General features: G+C 40.8%; 1 protein-coding gene across 6 annotated transcripts in view; it reads left to right on the forward strand.

Moving 5' to 3' along the window:
• THRB (thyroid hormone receptor beta) overlaps positions 1–17,971 on the forward strand; it is a 438,230-nt gene that overhangs the window by 387,279 nt on the left and 32,980 nt on the right. For all 6 annotated transcript variants that reach the window (XM_072651177.1, XM_072651176.1, XM_072651181.1 and 3 more), the window contains one exon: positions 13,950–14,050. In XM_072651177.1, the coding sequence (XP_072507278.1) occupies positions 13,950–14,050 (101 nt within the window). The remainder of the gene's footprint in view (positions 1–13,949; positions 14,051–17,971) is intronic.

The raw sequence follows: 17,971 nt of genomic DNA on the forward strand, positions 1-17,971 counted from the left end.
TGCAAGGACATCTCAGTAACACTTTTAAAACCAGCTGAAGGATTGCTTTAGGTGAATGCCCAGTGAACTGTTGAGTATTGAAATGCAGATCTCAAGCTTTTAAAATATAATACTAAGTAGTTCGTGCAGTGGCTGATTTTGATTTTACTGTGTCTGTACTCTGGTTGCTGCACTCAGGTCTTTTTCAAGTTGGGCATTACCACGTGGAATCCATTAAGAGACAAGGCCATTATAGAGAAATGCTTAAGTGTTTTTTTTAAATACGGAACACATTTGTCTTGCTGGAGGTTAAATAAGAATGCCTCGCAGTGCCAAGAAATGGATTGTACCCAAACTAAGCTTAATGGCAGACAATGCCGAGCTCGCTTTTCAGACTATTCCCCATCTCTCTTATCAAGAACTCAGAGGCTCTTGTCAAAAAGATGCATTCTTCAGAGATGGCAATTGATGTGTTAACCTCCTCCTAAAACATCTAGTGCCATTTTCCACAGTGGTTGCTTGTGATGAGAGACTAGGACATTATAGCAAGATGGTGGCAAAACCCATGGACTGCCCTGGAAGAGTATTGTTTAGTCTCTGAATGAGCTGTTTGCTTCCACTGTCTCTAATTCTTCTCCTGTTCCCACTTATTGTCCCTCACCAAAGACTAGAGCAGCTTGTTCATGGCCAAGTAGAACAGTTTTTGGCCAAGGGCCCATCTTCCTTGATGTTTCAGTGGCTTTTCAAAAAGCCAGTCACTCCTTTATCCTCACCATCCTCCCGGGCATCAGCTTTGCATTATTCTCCGTTTTGTTTCTCCTGCTTTACTAGTTACTCATTCACCAACCATTTCATCAATTCATTATTTGGATTCTCCTTACTAACTGTGCATGGCCCCCAGTGCTCTATCTTTGACACTTTCCTTGACTCATCTCTGGCTACAATTGTTCCATTAGAGTGGAGACTCACAGATCTATTCTTGATGCCTAACCTCGCCCCCTCCCTTTATTCCATCTTTAACTGCCCAGGGAACACAACATTCATAGCCCAAAGACTTTGGGTCAAACCTTCATTCTTTCACTCACAGTCCCTGGCACATAAGTACTCCACATATGCTTTTCACATGCTGCTAACGAAAGTCTTACTCCAGTCATTTCACCTGCTCGGTGAAACCTTTTTCCTGATCTCCCCAGTCGTTGATGCCTTTTCTTCATAATCATCTTGCATTTATTCTGTGGCTTTTTTGAATATGTGCATGTGTGTATATCTGTATATGTACATGTTAGTTCCCTTATAGAATGTAAGCTCATTGAGAACGAGTTGTTTCATTTTTGTGTTGGTACAGTGCTTGGCTCTATAATAGGCAATTAAGAAGTGCTTGTTGACTAATTATTGACCCACCTCTGTATGCTTTCTTTCCTTTTTTGTAATAAGAGGATTTGGACTCAATGACCTGTCAATGGAGCTCTACATCTTGAGTCTTATGCCGTGATAGCTGACATTGTTTTTGAAGTTTAAGGTTTACAAGGCACTTTTCACTCATCTTATCTTATGTGTTCCACCCGAAAACCTTAGGAGGTAGGTTCTGCAGGTGTTATCTTCATTTCACAGAGGAGGAGGATGAAACTCAGAGCAGTTAGCCCATGGTTGCACAGATAGTGTTAGAGATGGAACATAGCTCTCCTGGCTTCCATCCAATGTTCCCTTCCCTCTGTGCCACAAGGCTGCCACAAAGGTCTCAGCTTGAGCCCTTCTTTTCATAATTATGATCAAACCCTTGGTCAGGCTGAGATGATCCCATACCTGAACACCTTTAAACCCTCCTCATGGAGTCTCTTGCTCCCAGCCAGAAAATGGCTCCTCCTATTTCTCTTCAAATGGTCTAGCAGCTTTCCAATAAAAAAGGACTTTGTTCCCCCAACCCTAAATGCCCAAATGCATTTCTTCTTCCCCTATTTTCCTCCTCCTTGCATTTTAGAAGCTCCTTAAAGGGAAAGACTGGTCCATTTTTTTGTTGTTGTTATATCCCCACCACCCAGCCCATGGCAGGTCCTTAATTAATGCTCAGAAACAATTGATTGTTTCTGTATGTAGAGTCTCTCCCACCGTTGTTGGTTGTTCTTGTTGTTTGGCCTTGTTCTCCAAGTAGACCATGACATCAGGAAGGTGGGGCCATGACATGCAAGTGAATTGGGTTTAAGTGAGGCAGGGCTGTGCACAGTTACCAGCCTCACTCTCTCCTCGGAGCCATCTGAGTCCAGTGGTGAGACATAGATCAAGACAACTGGAGATAGCCCCAGATGCAGCCTCCCACCACTAATCTTGTATTCAAATTGTTGTTCTGGTTCTCTAGAACTATGCCATTAAAAATTCAGCTCAAAATCCATCAGTCAGCATATCTCTTGATGGTCCTAATGGCTCTGATTTCTGGGGCAAGTCCTCCTGGTAAAAGATTGCCTTCTTCCTTCAGGACTGGGATTCTTAATTACATAGAACATTTCCCACTGTGGACTATGGAACTGCTTCTTTAAGATCTATCCATTGACAAGCATTTACTGAGTGCATACTGTGAGCCTTGCACTGGGCTAAGCAAGGCCAGAAATGAAACAGTCCAGCTATTTTTCCTAAGTAGCTAACTCAGCTGAAAAAGTAAGATTAGCCAAGTCAACAAAATATTCAGAATTCATCTGCAGCCTCAAGAGAGGCACCCTTGAAAAAGGAAAAAGTTTCTTCTCTCCTCCAACAGCCAACACATGACAAAGAGAAATGTATGTTATATGGGTGATCTGAGGAAACCCTAATTTGCTGAACTGGGAAAATCCCCACTTCTAGTCACAGGAGACCAGTCAGGAGTTCCCTTTGTCTTTCCAGTGAGGTGTTTATCCCTCAGCTAGGAGCCAAAGCACATGTCCATCTCCACAGGAAAAAAAGAATTTTTTGATGCTAGTTTTTGAAGTTAGGTTGGAAAATTCTGTGGATCATTCAATGGCTTGACCTGTGACACCATTATAGGGATTCCACATGTCCATTGGCCCCATCCAACATATCAGAGATTCTCCTGATGAGCCTTTTAGAGACAATGCTTCCACACAAATAATTCCAATGGTTGTAATTTCAATTACGTCATCCTCAGGGCTTGGGCAGGCCTTTCAGCATCCCTTCAAAACATACCATGGAGGTACCTTTTACCTGCCTATGTATGGTGCTATTCCGGTACATAATAAGTGTCAAGAAGTAAGCCTTCTTACCATTTCCTCTTCCATCTCAAGCCTCAATAGTTAGGGATTCTCCAGGGAAGTTAAGTGAAGCAAAAAGGAATCACTGGCTTACCCCCCAAAAAATGTACTGACTGCAATTTTGTAGATATAGGGACCTTCTAGAGGGAAGTTTCTTCTGCCAACACAGATAAGTGGCTTTCTGTCTTAGAGAATTGCCAGGTCACCAAGAGAGTAACTTGTCTAGCATCACATAATCAGTGTTCATCAGGGCAGAACTTGAACTCAGCACATCTTGACTCCAAGCCCAACTCTCTAGCTGTCCAGCTTTGGTACTTCTCATATGCAAGAACATTCATAAGAGAATCAGAAATAACAATGGCCGCAGTAATAAGAATATTTAATGATTATGATAAATAATAAGCATTCATATAGTATTTTGAGGTTTGCAAAGTGCTTTACCCATATTATCTCATTTGATCTTCACAACAACGCCATGAGGTAAATGCTATTATTAGCCCCACTTTACAGATGAGAAAATTGAGGCAAACAGGGATTAAGTAACTTGCCTGGGGTCACACAGAAAGTCTAAGGGAGATTTTTAACTATACATCACCTAGCCTGGTACCTAAAGTGTTATAAGTGGTTAATAATTGCTTTTTCATCCATTCATTTATTCATTCTCTCCACTATGCCATGGCAATTGCCTCATACTTGCAAGTTCATACTCAACAGTCAATCGGAGATTGGGAGAAATCAATTTTTAAAAGATTAGGATTATTTGGTAAATGATGAAATATATAACTAGGTAGAGATTGCTTTGAAGAAGAAGAAGGAGAAGAAAAGAAGGAGGAGGAGGAGAAGAAGACATCTTGATGAAGTGTTAACCCAATTAATAAACCCGAAGACAAGAGATTCTGACCAAAAGCATGCTAGTAGTGAGGGCCCTGGGGCCACCAAACTCACCTTCCTAGCTTATCATCTTGGATCTTAATTGCTAAAGGTCAGTTAATCCCAGCCTGTGGGCCAAATAGTGGGGGACCATAGTGTTATTTCAAGAGAATCCATAGGAATCCATAAGAACATCAAGGATGGCTGTTTTGTCATTGCATATTTTCTCAAATAACAATGTGAATCATATAACTACTCTCAAACATGAATCCACAAAATTTTTTATGCTAATTTTTGAGTTTGGTTTGGAAAACTCTGTAGGTTCTTTTAGCTGCTGGATCTGTGGTGCCATTATAGGGACTGATATGCATTCACTGGAATTCTAGGTATGGTTCCTAGGAAACTCTAGCTTCTACTTGTTGACTCAACCTTGTTAAGTGACAACAATTGTCAATGAGCCAGGTAGTTACTAGAGAAATAAAAATTACTCCTTTGGTGATAGCTTCTCACTCAGCTACTGGAACCAACATTCTGTCGACAACTGTGTGATTTCTGTGGAATGTTTGGTACAGGAGAGGAAAGAGGGAAGATGGCAATAAGGCATGGTGGTAGTTATACTTACTGAGAGAAACGGGGTCTTATGTGGTACTACCAGCTATGTTAAGACACCTGTAAGAATCCCTGTCATTCATTTTGTATGAAATATCAATTAGGATCCAAGAGGCCTGTCCACTTAATGGGTATTACCTCACTTTAAATGAGTATCTGAAAAGACCTTAGCTTAAAAGGCCAAGGACTTCCATCACATCCTGGACTATCTCCAGCCATCCTGATGAATGTCTGGTCACTGGATTCAGATGTCTCTGAAGGAGAAGTGAGGCTGGTGACCTGCACAGCCCTCCCTCCCTCAAAACAAAGTCAAGTGCAAGTCATGTCATCATTTCTCTGAAGTCGTGGTCTTTCTTCGGCAACGAAGGACGAACACAATAGGCATACTGTGTGCAAAGCACTCTGCCAGGCATTTGAGGGAACAATAATGAAAATAAAATATATTCTCCCCTCAAGGAGCTCACATTCTAGTTGGGGTGGGTGGAAGTCAATATGTATTTACTCTTTTAGGGTGGGAGGAGGAGTGGGGGACTGGTCAGATGATTTCATCTGCATAGAAAAGCTCCCAGTGATTAAATCCTCTTCACCAAAACAAATCAATTTCTGCTCTGCAGTTTGAACCTGGATTTTAACCTGTGATCCATTGACTCCCCAAGGATAGATTCCATCATGACCAAGAACTTGAATGGGAAGAAAGTACGTCTTCATGCTCACTATCCTCTGACTGAAATGTAACATTTCCTTCACCTACCGTTTTTTAAATTATTCTAAAAAGCAGTCTGAAATTATACTCAAAAGAGGTCTAAAAAGCCTGTAAGTCTCATCAGACTGCCATTAATCTCCAAAAAAAGATTAAGATTCTCTGTCCTAGAGAGTTGCCTGGAACACTAAGGGCAGCAGTAGCAGCAGCAGCAGCAGCAGCAGCAGCAGCAGCAGCAGCATTAGTAGTAGTAGTAGCAGTAGTAGTAGTAGTAGTAGTAGTAGCAGTAGTAGTAGTAGTAGTAGTAGTAGTACCAACAGCAGCAGCAATAGAAGTAGTAGTAGTAATTGATCGTTGTCCTTTCTCAAAGAGGACCAAGATGACATCACTATGTTGGGAGTCAAGGTAGAATGTGTCCAACTGTGATTGATCAGACCAATACAAGCTTGGAAGGCTCTACCACAAGTTAGAAACAACAACATAATATTTCTAGAGATTCACAAAACAAGTTACAAATTGTATCTCATTTAATCCTTACAACCCTGTGAAGAAGATATTATTATTATTCCCATTTTACAGATGGGGAAACTGAGTCAGGGGTTAAGTGACCTGTTCAGTGTCACACTGTATGAGATTGGACTTAAACTGAGGTCTTCCATACTCCAGGTCTAGCATTCTATCCACTACACTATCTGGTTCAGTGACTTGCTCATAGTCATACCAGAATTCCTTGCTGCCTCTGTGTAGGAAGTATATGTAAAGTAGTGAGTGAGACCTCTTATGACTGGAGGAATCAGGGAAGGCTTTATGTTGAAGGTAGAGCTGAACAGTCTCTTAAGGTAGCTGGAGATTTCACAAGGAGCAGATGAGGAGGAGGAACATTCTAGGTATTGGAGGGGGAAGGAAAGGACTCTGTCAAGGCAGTCCCTGACAAAAAAAAATTAATAACAAATGGTGACATAGGGCATAACAATTTATGTATTATTGTACTGGTGACTTTTGATATAAATAACTATTTCAGAATTAATATTATAGGGAATTTGGAAGGTGTGGGTGGATCCTATTAGTAGGAGCATGTAAGCAACTGTCACCAGATGATTCTGTAGAAGATTCTGGTCAAGAAATATTTATTTATTGATTAGTGACCTACCAAGAGAGATAAGCATCTTAAAAGTTTTTTATAGAGGCATTATTTAGAATTAGAAAAAATGAAGACCATCTAAACGTCAAATAACAGAGGAAAATGAAAGTGAATTATGGGGCATTAATATTTACAAGTTTCCAGAGACATTCATGTTCCAACCATGATTCCTTCATGTGTGTTGACATAAACTAGTAACTATCCTCTGTCCATGAGGTTTTACTTGAATTTGGAGAAAGGCGAGAGTGGAAAGAAATCTCAATTTGAAATCAAGGAACCTTGATTCAAATTCTGGCTCTGCCCCTTGCTCCTGTGCGACCATGGACAATCTACTTTCCCCTTTCTGTGCCTCAGTTTCTTCTTCTGTAAAACAAAAAGGAGTGGACTAGACCAAGCATTCTTAACCTCCCGTCCCTAACGGGTCTGTGCATAGATTTCAGGGCATTTTTGAACTTGGAGGAGAAAAAATTATATCTTTTTTTATAATCATGTATCATTTATTTCTAATTGGTTTTTTGTTTGTATTTAGGAACAAAAATAACACTATGTATTTTATTTTATGTATTTAAAAATATTCTGAGAAAGGGACCATGGGTTTCACCAGATTGCCCAAGGGATCTGTGATGCAAATAAAAAGCTAAGAACCCCTGGGCAGATGATTTCTAAGGACCCCACCAGGTCAGAGTCTATGATGTCTGATCCTACAATCCTACACACTTGATTTGGGAATCTGGTTTCTGTAGGGGATCAAAACACATTTTCTTCAGTTCCTGATGCATAGTGGTAGGATCAGGCCCACAGCCATGCCACCACGAGGCAACTCCAAGGGTGCCGAAAGCTACAGAAGACCTGGGCCAAGTCACGACAAGGCTGTACATCCAGAGAGAAATAGTGGCCAAGAACAGGATGTTATGACGTTCAAGGCCTCTGCTTCAGTGTTGAGGAAATGGTGCCAAGGGGTTAGACACGAACGGCAGCAACAATAACAGCTACAATAATGAACTTTGAGTGGGAACAGGACTCTAGAGCCCTGACAGCCAACAGGTTGGATCTGCCTGGCCCTGGGTTCTATGGCCTGTTACTTGCACCTGCAAACATCCTCTGCCTATGTGTTGGCCATGAGGCCCAGGACCCAGGCAGGTCCAGAGGACAAGTTAATTAATACTGTCCCCCTTTTCAGTACCTCTATGGATATTTTAAACTTCAGCCTTCTCTTTGTGTCTCTGTCTGTCTGTCTCTCCCTCCCTCCGTCCCTCTTGTCCTCCCTCTCCCCTTCCCCCTATCTCTCCTCCCTCCTCCCTCCCTCTCCCCTTCTCTCTTCTCTCTCCCTCCCCCCTCCCTCCCCCCTCTCTCTCTTCTGTCCCTCTCTCCTCCCTCCCTCCACCCCTCTCTCCTCCCTCCCTCCCTCCCCCCTTACCTCCTCTCTCTCCTCCCCCCTTCCTCCCTCTCCCTCTCTCTCTTCTCTCTCCCTCCCCTCTCCCTCTCCCCTCTCCTCCCTCCTCCCTCCCCCCCTCTCTCCTCTCTCTCTCCCCTCCCTTCCTCCTCCATGCTCCCAGTCACCCACAGAGTTTGATGAGCAGTTAGTTCTCTGGGCACAAAGCCCAGTTTGTATTGTTTTGTATTTTGCTTATTATCATGGAAAGGCTCCCAGAGTCTGTGCTGGGGATGAGTGCCTTCTGACTTATCCTGCTGTTGCTATGTCTTATTCAATTAGAGCATTCACTCCATCAATTACACACAAGACTGAGGTACCCAAGGGACTTGGGGCTGAGCGGTTGTGTAAGCTGGGAACATAATGAATTGTACATGGAGAAGGGGTTACCAAAGTTTACTTGGAGAGTGTTATAGCCAGGGTGGCACAACCCAAAGTGGGGCATCAAGAATGCAAAGGAAGTACACAACTCAGGTAAACAAATGATCTAATGCTACCTGTTGTTGAGACTTGGGCTCAGTGTCTGTGTGAAGGTCTCCAGTTTTCATCTCTACACATGTGGGAGAAAAGAAAGGCAGTATGGCCCAGTGGAGAGAGAGCTGGCCTTGACACCAGAAAGATCTGAGTACAATCTTGCCTTTGATATAAACAGGCTTTGTGACCCTGGGTGAGTCACTAAACCTCATGCTCTTGTAGACCTCCTTGTTAAGACTATAAGATGTCGTGGTATCAATCTGCTGTGGTAGAGGGAGTACCTTCACCTAGAAGTTCTTTACATCAGTGAAACCACTGGTCCTGTCCCTGTCCCTCCATGAAGGGAGTTGGCTCTGCAGCTGACAATCTTCTCCATCCTGTAGCTGATGATATATCTAAACCGAGTAACCCAAGCAAAACAGAAACCCAGGACCTTCAAAGGGAATGTCTCCATCACTAAAGAATTGGCCCCTTCAACAGAGCTAGATCTGGACATGATCTCGGCACTGCAAGGAGGGGATCTGGACTTTCTAAAAAAGATACTTGCAATCCACAGTCATCTCCATGTGGTCCAATTGCCTGGATCTTTTCTGAATCCACTAAAATCTTTGCTAGTCATTTAGAACTCAAATTGTGAACTGTCCTCAGAGTGATTGATGAGTCTGTCTGAATGTCTGATTGTCTGTCTGTATGCCCAGCTGGCTTCCTCCAGCCTCTAACCCAACACCAACCCAAGCTCCCTCCCTCCCATCAATCACCACCAGCAGTCCTCTGGGACTCATTTTATTTGTATTACAGGGCCTGGCCCATGGGAGGTGCTTAATGTTGCTTGTTATGGACCTATTGATTGATCAGTCTTTAATTCAGTAACTAGGTCATCACCTTCTCTCTTCCTCAGTGAAGTGGCAGCACCACAGAACATGCATCCCTCCTATGGATTCAGATTCCTGACACCGCCAAAGATGCACCTGTCTCTTCCCAGAGCAGGCTCGTTCTGGAAGAAGCATTAATTACATTCTTCCACTTCTGAATTCTCCAGAGTCACCCACACACCCCCACTTCTCTCCTGCTCTCTGCTTCTTCCTTCCTCTCCATGCCTGCCTCCATCCCATCCTCAACACACACTCTTTCCCAGAATCTGGAAGGAAACTAATCAGGGTGAGAAAACAGTGGAATGAAGCAGGGGACCAGGACTCTATTTTCTTTCTCCTCTTCAATCCCTCCAGTGACTGACCACTTCCAGCTTTTCATTGATGACGCTTTGAAACACATGGGAGAAAACTCACTGAATTAATCTTCGTATTTGCATGATGCGAAGACAAATCAGAAAAGCCATCCAGCCTTTAAACAAAGCACAGGACACTGGCAAAATTGATTTCTGAGTGTCTGTATCTTTAAGACAGTGTGGTACAAAGGAAAGAAGGCTAGGCTTTCCATCATAGGACCTGGGTTCGAAACCCAACACTGTAACCAGTATGACCTTGGGGAAGTCATTTATTAGTAAAAATAGTTAACAAGGCCCTTTGAGGTTTGGAAAGTATTTTATGTATGTTAGCTCATTTGGGAGGCAGGTGCTCTTATTATCCCCATTTTATAAGTAAGGAAACTGAAACAATTTGCCCAGTATCACACAGCTAGGAAATGTCTGAGACAGGTTTCAAACTCAGATCTTCTTGATCCCCAGTCTGACACTCCATGAACTACAGCTTCCACCTTGCTGCTTCCAAACTTCTCTGGGCCTCAATTTCCTCATCTGTACAATAAAAGGCTTAAACTAGATGGTCACTAGGGTTCCTTTCATCTCTAAGTCTATGAGCCTATGAGTATATCTGTACTATAAAGCCCTGTATAAGTGTCAGCTATTATTATATCACCGTCATATCTCTAACATCCCCTGAAAGGAGATGCCAGATATTTCTAACAAAACAAATTCTGAAGAATTATGGAAAGTTTCATTTTTCTTCCAGTTTTCTCTTCAAGGCTACTTTTTGAATGATAAACTTGAACTCAGTTTTTAATGTTTTTTAAACAAAATAAACCCACACAAATCTTATGCATTTCTATATATTAGTAAACAAAGCCCAGCAGCAAGAGATAGAAAGAGAAATCCCATTTAAAGCTAGAGTAGACACTATAAAATATTTTGGAGTCTGCCTGACAAAATAAACCCAAGAACTATATGAACACAACTACAAGACACTTTTTGCACAAATAAAGTCAGATCTAAGTAAATGGAAAAACATCAGTTGCTTGTGGGTAGGCGGAGCCAATATAATAAAAATGACAATTCTACCTAAATTAATTTACTTATTTAGTGCCATACCAATTAAACTATCAGATAATTATTTTCTAGGGCTGGAAAAAATAGTATCAAAATTCATCTGGAAGAACAAAAGGTCCAGAATATCAAGGGGACTAATGAAAAGAAATGCTAGGAAGGTGCCTAGCGCTACCAAATCTTAAATTGTATTATAAAGCAGCAATTATATCAAAACCACTTGGTACTGGCTAAGAAAAAGAAGGGTAGAAAAGTGGAATAGGATAGGTACTCAAGACCCAGTAGACAATGAATATAGTAATCTACGGCTTGATAAACCCAAGAACCCCAGCTTCTGGGATAAGAACTCACTGTTTGACAAAAATTTCTGGGAAAACTGGATAAAAGTATGGTGGAAACTAGGCATAGACCAATGCCTGACACCATACACAAGAATAAAATCCAAATGGGTACATGATCTAGGTATAAAGATTGATACTACGGACAAATTGGTGGAGCAAGGAATAGTGTGTTTATCAGATATATGGAGAAGGGAAGAATTTTTGACTAAAGAAGAAATAGAAAGCATTATGAAGTGCAAGATGGATAATTTTGACTACATTAAACTGAAAAGTTTTTGCACAACCAAACCCAATGCAACCAAAATTCGGAGAGATGTAGAAAACTGGGAAAGAATTTTTGCAACTAATGTCAGTGATAAAGACCTCATTTCTATACTATATAGAGAACTGAGTCAAATGTACAAAAATATAAGTCATTCTCCAGTTGATAAATAGTCAAAAGATATGGACAGGCAATTTTCAGAGGAATAAATTAAAGATCTCTATAATCATATGAAAAAATACTCTAAATCGCTTTTGATTAGAGAGATGCAAATCAAAACAACTCTGAGGTACCACATCACACTTATCAGATTGGCAAACATGACAGAACAGGAAGATGAGAAATGTTGGAGAGGATGTGGGAGAGTTGGAACACTAATTCATTGTTGGTGGAGCTGTGAGCTGATCCAACTATTCTGGAGAGCAATTTGGAACTATGCCCAAAGGGCTACAAAAATATGCATACCCTTTGACCCAGCAATATCACTTCTAGGACTGTATCCCAAAGAGATCATAAAAATGGGAAAGGGTCCCACATGTGCAAAAATATTTATAGCAGCACTCTTTGTGGTGGCCAAAAACTGGAAATCAAGGGGATTCCCATCAATTGGGGAATGGCTAAATAAATTATGGTATATGAATGTAATGGAATACTATTGCGCTATAAGAAATAATGAACAGGAAGACTTCAGAGAGACCTAGAAAGACTTATATGAACTGATGCTGAGTGAAAGGAGCAGAACCAGGAGAACTTTGTGCACAGCAAAGACCACAGTGTGCGAGAGTTTTTTCTGGTAGACTTGGAACTTCGTAGGAATGCAAGGGCTTAAAAAAAAAATTCCCAGTGGTCTTCTAAGGCAAAATGCCTTCCACATCCAGAAAAAGATCTATGGAATTCAACCACAGAATGTAGCAGATCATTTTGTGTGTGTGTATTGTGTTTTGGTTTGTTAGGTGATTTCTCCCACTCATTTTAATTCTTCTACACAGCATGACTATGGTGAAAATGTATTTAAAAGGAATGTATGTGTAGAAACTATATAAAATTGTATGCCATCTCGGGGAGGTAAGGGGAAGGTAAAGGGGAGGGAGGGGGAAAAATGTAAGTTATATGGCAGTGATTGTAGAACACTGAAAATAAATAAAATTAATTTTTAAAAAAAAGTTGTGAAAATGTCATGAAGAGTATGGTAAATCTCTCCCATCATTCTGTGCTAAAGTGCCTTTCCCTGAAAATCATTAGGCATTTGATGAGTAAAAAGACTTGGCAGAGCTATAATCAGGAGGGATGGATAGATAGATACAGAGATAGATATGTATGTATGTATATGTACATAGATGCATATCTATACATACATACATAGCTATTTTTCCCTCCACCTCATTCCCCTAAGTCATGTATGGGTTTGATTTCTGAATCTGAGAAGGCTCTGTACAGCCCCAAGTAGTCAGAAGGAGATGAACTTCTAGGGCTCACATAGTAAACAGATTAAGTCATTGTCATTGTCAGTCAGTATTTACTGACTCAGATGGGAGCAAAACTGGCAAAAGACAGATGAGAAGGGAGCTCACTATGGTCAGGTTCTGCTTCCTGGGTCAAACAGAAAACGGTACATCTACTAACAGCAACCAAAGTCTTTGTAATTTAATTTGGATTTTTTTTTTAGGACTAAGACCATAGAATCATAGATTTAGAGTGGGAAGGGACCTCAGAAATCATCTAGTTCACCCCTCTTGTTTTCCAGAGAAGGAAAATGAGGCTAACTGAATAGCTCAGTGAATGACCCAAGGTCACACAGGTAATAAGGGAAAGATCTATGATTTGACATCAAATCCAGGGAGCCATGTTGCCTCCTATATCGTATATTTCAATTCCTCCCATTCATTCCCTACTGGCTTTGATTTGTGGCTTGTTTGGGTTTTTTTGGGTGGGGTGGGGGTTCCACTCATATAATTATAAGCCTAAACAATTTTTCTATGTAGATAAATCCATTAATTTATTCAGTTTATATTTAAAGTTAAATCTTTTCATAGAGAAACAATTAACTTGGATTATTTTTACTGGACTGGAAGTCCAGTTTCTTTGACCTGGATTTGAGCCCCATTTCTGCCACAAACTTATTTCATCCTGGACAAACCTCCTCTATAAAAGTAGACATTTGGATTCACTAATTCGGGACCCTGTCCAGCCAGAAAATATTTCTGTGCCACTGCATAGAATAGAATCAAATATGCTTTGGCATTAACTGCTAAGACCAGACCTTGAAAAAACTTGATGGGGAGAAAGGTAATTTTATCAGCACAAGGACCCAAACAGTGATTCCCAGAATCCAACAGGTTGTTGTTACCTGTTTAGTCTCCTTCTTCTCCATCTCCATTTTCTGTAAGCACAAAGATGACGATTGAGGTGATAATGTTGCATGTAAATATGCCCTGGGATTGAAAATGATGGCACCTGTGTGAAGAGATGACTTTCACGTTGGATGAATTCTCTTTGGGAAGTCCCTGCCTCAGCTTGTAGGCAGCCAGCTGGCTCTGGCTCTGAGTAGTCCCTGGTGTGGTGTGTCTTTGATATCTAACATGCCGTTCTCTTTTTTTTCATACTCCTTTTTCTTTCCTCCTTCACAGGGTACATACCCAGTTACTTAGACAAGGACGAACTATGTGTAGTTTGTGGTGACAAAGCCACTGGGTATCACTACCGATGCATCACTTGTGAAGGCTGCAAGGTAAATAATTCAGCTGGATGATTCTAGCAAGCCAGCTTCTTTTTTCATGACAGAAAGCTCTGGTGCATGAACATCACAATCACAGAATTGCAGATTAGGCCTGGCCTGCAACATCTGTTGCCCATAACCATCCAGATATCTGGTCTGTTACTCATTTTTAATGGTATTGAATTGATTTTTAAAACCAATGACAACTAAAAACAATGGGATGGGATGTCATCAGGGTCTCACTTCTCTCAACCACCGTTACAGTAGGCATTTTCTAAAATGCACAAACAAACTTCTTTAATATTTTCTGTGTTAGTTTACCCTCCCTTGTCATTCCCTTTTATCTTTTTATGTAGATGACTTCACATTCCATTATGACAATATGTCTAGATTTCTTCTTTTGAATATAGGGTAGCCTCTATTCCTCCAGAGTCTACTTACGACTCAAACTCCAAATACTACATTTAACTTAATCCCTAATCCCTTGGGACATTTCCCTTATTTAAATAAAGCCATTAGCATTCACTTATACTTCATGTAGTAACCAAAAGCAAACCAGTCTTATTAGGTTAAGAAAAGAAAAGTGGCATCAAGTGCTATCAGACATGGCTCACCAAAGTAACAAACCCAATACCAGGCCCCAACCAGCTTATACCCATTCACTTGATTTCAGAAGATACATTTTACTTAGTTGCAGGTACAAGCCACCTACTAAGAGAAGAAAACAAGTGTACCTCTGAAAACTCCCTTAGTAAGTCTCTTTGAGGCCACTCATATTTCCATTATGGTCTTTGATTAGCCACATAATCTGTGTACACAGAAAATATTCAGTAGCTAATTGTCATCCTACAGATTTGTACAAGAAACAGCGTTAATACAACTTAGCCGAATTACCCAGTTTGGCCAGAATTTATGCACCTCCTCAAAGAAAACTTAAACACTGTTGGATTTAAATGAAGTTTTTTTCTGGAAAAGCAACTTAAAGTTCATCTTACAAAATAAAGACTGAGATCGATATTTTTCAAGTTGAAAAAAGTTTGTAGACAGAAAAATCTTTCGGGTCAAGAAAAGAAGAAAATGCATGTATGTGTATTCCATGTCTATTTACAAAATTCACTCTGAAAATTACCCTAGGGTATTAAAATGAATAATAAAAGAGATCATCTTGGGTCCACGCAACAATCTCCCTGTAGCCATCTTAGCAAAGGGCATTTTAAGAGATTATACATGCTACCAGTGGGTAGATAGTTGGCACATGGGGCTTCTGCCAGGCTAAGGTGGGAAGTTAGTTCTCTAATGGAAGGTTTTTCATGGGAATGTCCTGCTTCCTCTGTACATTAAATTTAATTTAATTTAAATTAAATTAAATGGGACTGTCAGTCAGCACACAGGAAATGTTGGGGTGACACAGTAGAGTGCTGGTCTCTGAAACAACAAAGTCTTAAATCTACTGAGATGTTCTTTAAGATGTGAGTGGAATCAGACCTCATTTTCTCCATCTCATCTTGAATTTCTAATCATTTAGCCAGGGCTAGGCTAAAGGTTGCCTTTGGTCTATAATGGAGAAAATTATCCTTAAGGGCTGGAGCTCATAGATTGTGGGCAAATCCACAGCTATAATTACAAGTAAGTCTTTGCTTCATTAAAGCAGGTCCTCTCTCTCTCTGGGAAACAATTTTTAAAATGTTAGTTTGAATGATCCTCTGAAAAAAGTAAAATTGTATTCCTCTAAATGTCTCTGTAATTTAGGTTCACTATTTCAGACCAGGCTTTCTTTCTTCTTCTTAGTCTAGAGAACTGGAGTGTTATTCTAACTGAATTTGGATATTTGGATTCTCCACAATGTTGAAATTACTTCCTAGCATCACCATGAAGTGGCTAGACTGGATTTGGACAAGAACCTAGGTTCAAATTTCTGATTATATTTCTAGTTTTGATCAGATTATTAAATCTGTAATTGATTTTTCTAAATCAGGGAGAATAAAAAGAAACAAATTAGCTGCTAAATAACTTTAGGCAAGTCACTTAATCAGTTAACAATTATTTTTTAGCACTTTGTACTTGGCCAAAGACAAAAATGAAACAATCCCTGACTTCAGGAAGCTTGCCGTCTCTGGACTTGGTTTTCTTTTCATTTGCACAATGATGAGATTGGACAGGATGATCTAGAAGGGGAAGTAGGGTCCCTTCCAGATCTATGATCCCAAGTCAAGAACGAAAGGAAGCACATGAAAAGCAATTTCATTTGGTGGTGCCTTACTTCTATAGCCTTTCAATGACTTTTCCAAAGCCCATGTGTTTCCTGAAGCATCGAACTTACCAGCAAATATCAATTTGAGCACCATAGAGAATCAGGTCCAGCGTTCAACGTAGGAGTACTATGATAAGATCAGAAAAAGCATGTGGTCTCTTCCTCAGTTAGCAGAGCATGTTGGCTTTGAGCAGAATCAGCTACAGCTGCCTATAAGTAACCAACATGGCCTAGAACTCCTTAGGGGGAAAGGAGGAGAAGGGGAGAAGGAATGAGGGGAGGCACTGACTCTATCTGGGCAAATCCCAAATGCTGATCCTGTTTCTAGACCAATTATGTCTTCCAAAAAATCAGGATGGGGGCCAAGAGATAGCAAGGAGGACAGAATAGTTCAAATCAGTTTAAGAAGAGGGGGAATAAGTACTTTGCTGAATGTTTCTCTCCTTGAGACAGTGTAAAAAAATTTTTAAATGATTCTCAGTTATAATATGTTTATAATTATCACTCTGCAAGACAGCAACAACAAAAGATCTTCTCCCACAAAAAAACAATTCTTTTTCACAAAAAGATTTTGCGGAGCAGTGCAGATGGAATCGCGTTGGCTTTGGTACAATCTGTGTTTCATCCAGACCTCCAAATTAGCCCCTTAAGGGAAGGGCAATACCATCATGTGGTCATGGTGGGGACCCCAGGGCCCGCCATCCTGAGGATTACAACAAAGTAAAGTAAAAGCTTTTTAAAGACAGCGTTCTCCAAAGGAGAAGGTGACCTTGAACTCTCAATCTCATTTACATGAATGCCCTATCAGTTCACCGGGATCCTCAGAATCCTATCCTTTTCATTATTTAAGTAATATCTCCATTCACCCAATACAATAAAAAAAGTGTTACTTTTCATGCCCTGGTGGCTTTCTATAACCACAGGTAGGGACTTCAGGGGTGCATCCACAGACATTTTTCCAAATAAACTGTTTAAAATGTCATCTATTCAAGTTCGCTTTGAGACATATCTTTTTAGAGGAACATATTTTGTGGCAGATGACAGGGCTAAGAAATAGCATCTTTACATATTCTTTTAGCAGAGTGACCCCCACCCACTTACCCCAATATGTGATCATGACACCATAACCTGGAAGCAGTACATTGATATATTTTCAAGGACCATAATGCACAAAGCGGATATAATCCAGGCAGTGCCCTTCAAACTTCCAAAAGGAATCCACTTGGGGATGGAAGGTGAAAACTGTGAAACTTCCCTCCATTACTCAGGGTGGCAGTGCTTGGAATGGCAATGACAGAAGAACTCTCCCAAATAGGTGCTTTCTCCATAACCTTCTTATAATGCCTGTGCACAGACTCTGAACTTGGCATATACATACTCCACCCCAGTCTACCCTGGGGTACCTAAATCAGTGTCAAAGAAAGAATGGAGATCCCCCTGATCATTGGACAAGGCTTGCTTTAGCATGGTTCAGGCATGGCTTATACCCCCCAGCAGTAGCAGAGGCAACTTTCACATTGGCTGGAACATCACCTCCAGCCAGGCCTATGCCACAATGCTTCCTCTGGAATGGGCAGGGATATAGATGCTTCCCCAGGAACATTCCTGAAGCCCCTGAAGGTTACCTGAGGTCACACTGGAAAGAAATGGAAGACTTTGCACTTGGACCCCTAGCTTGTCTG

Source organism: Notamacropus eugenii, chromosome 3 (genome assembly GCF_028372415.1).
Source record: "Notamacropus eugenii isolate mMacEug1 chromosome 3, mMacEug1.pri_v2, whole genome shotgun sequence".
Lineage (NCBI taxonomy): Eukaryota > Metazoa > Chordata > Mammalia > Diprotodontia > Macropodidae > Notamacropus > Notamacropus eugenii.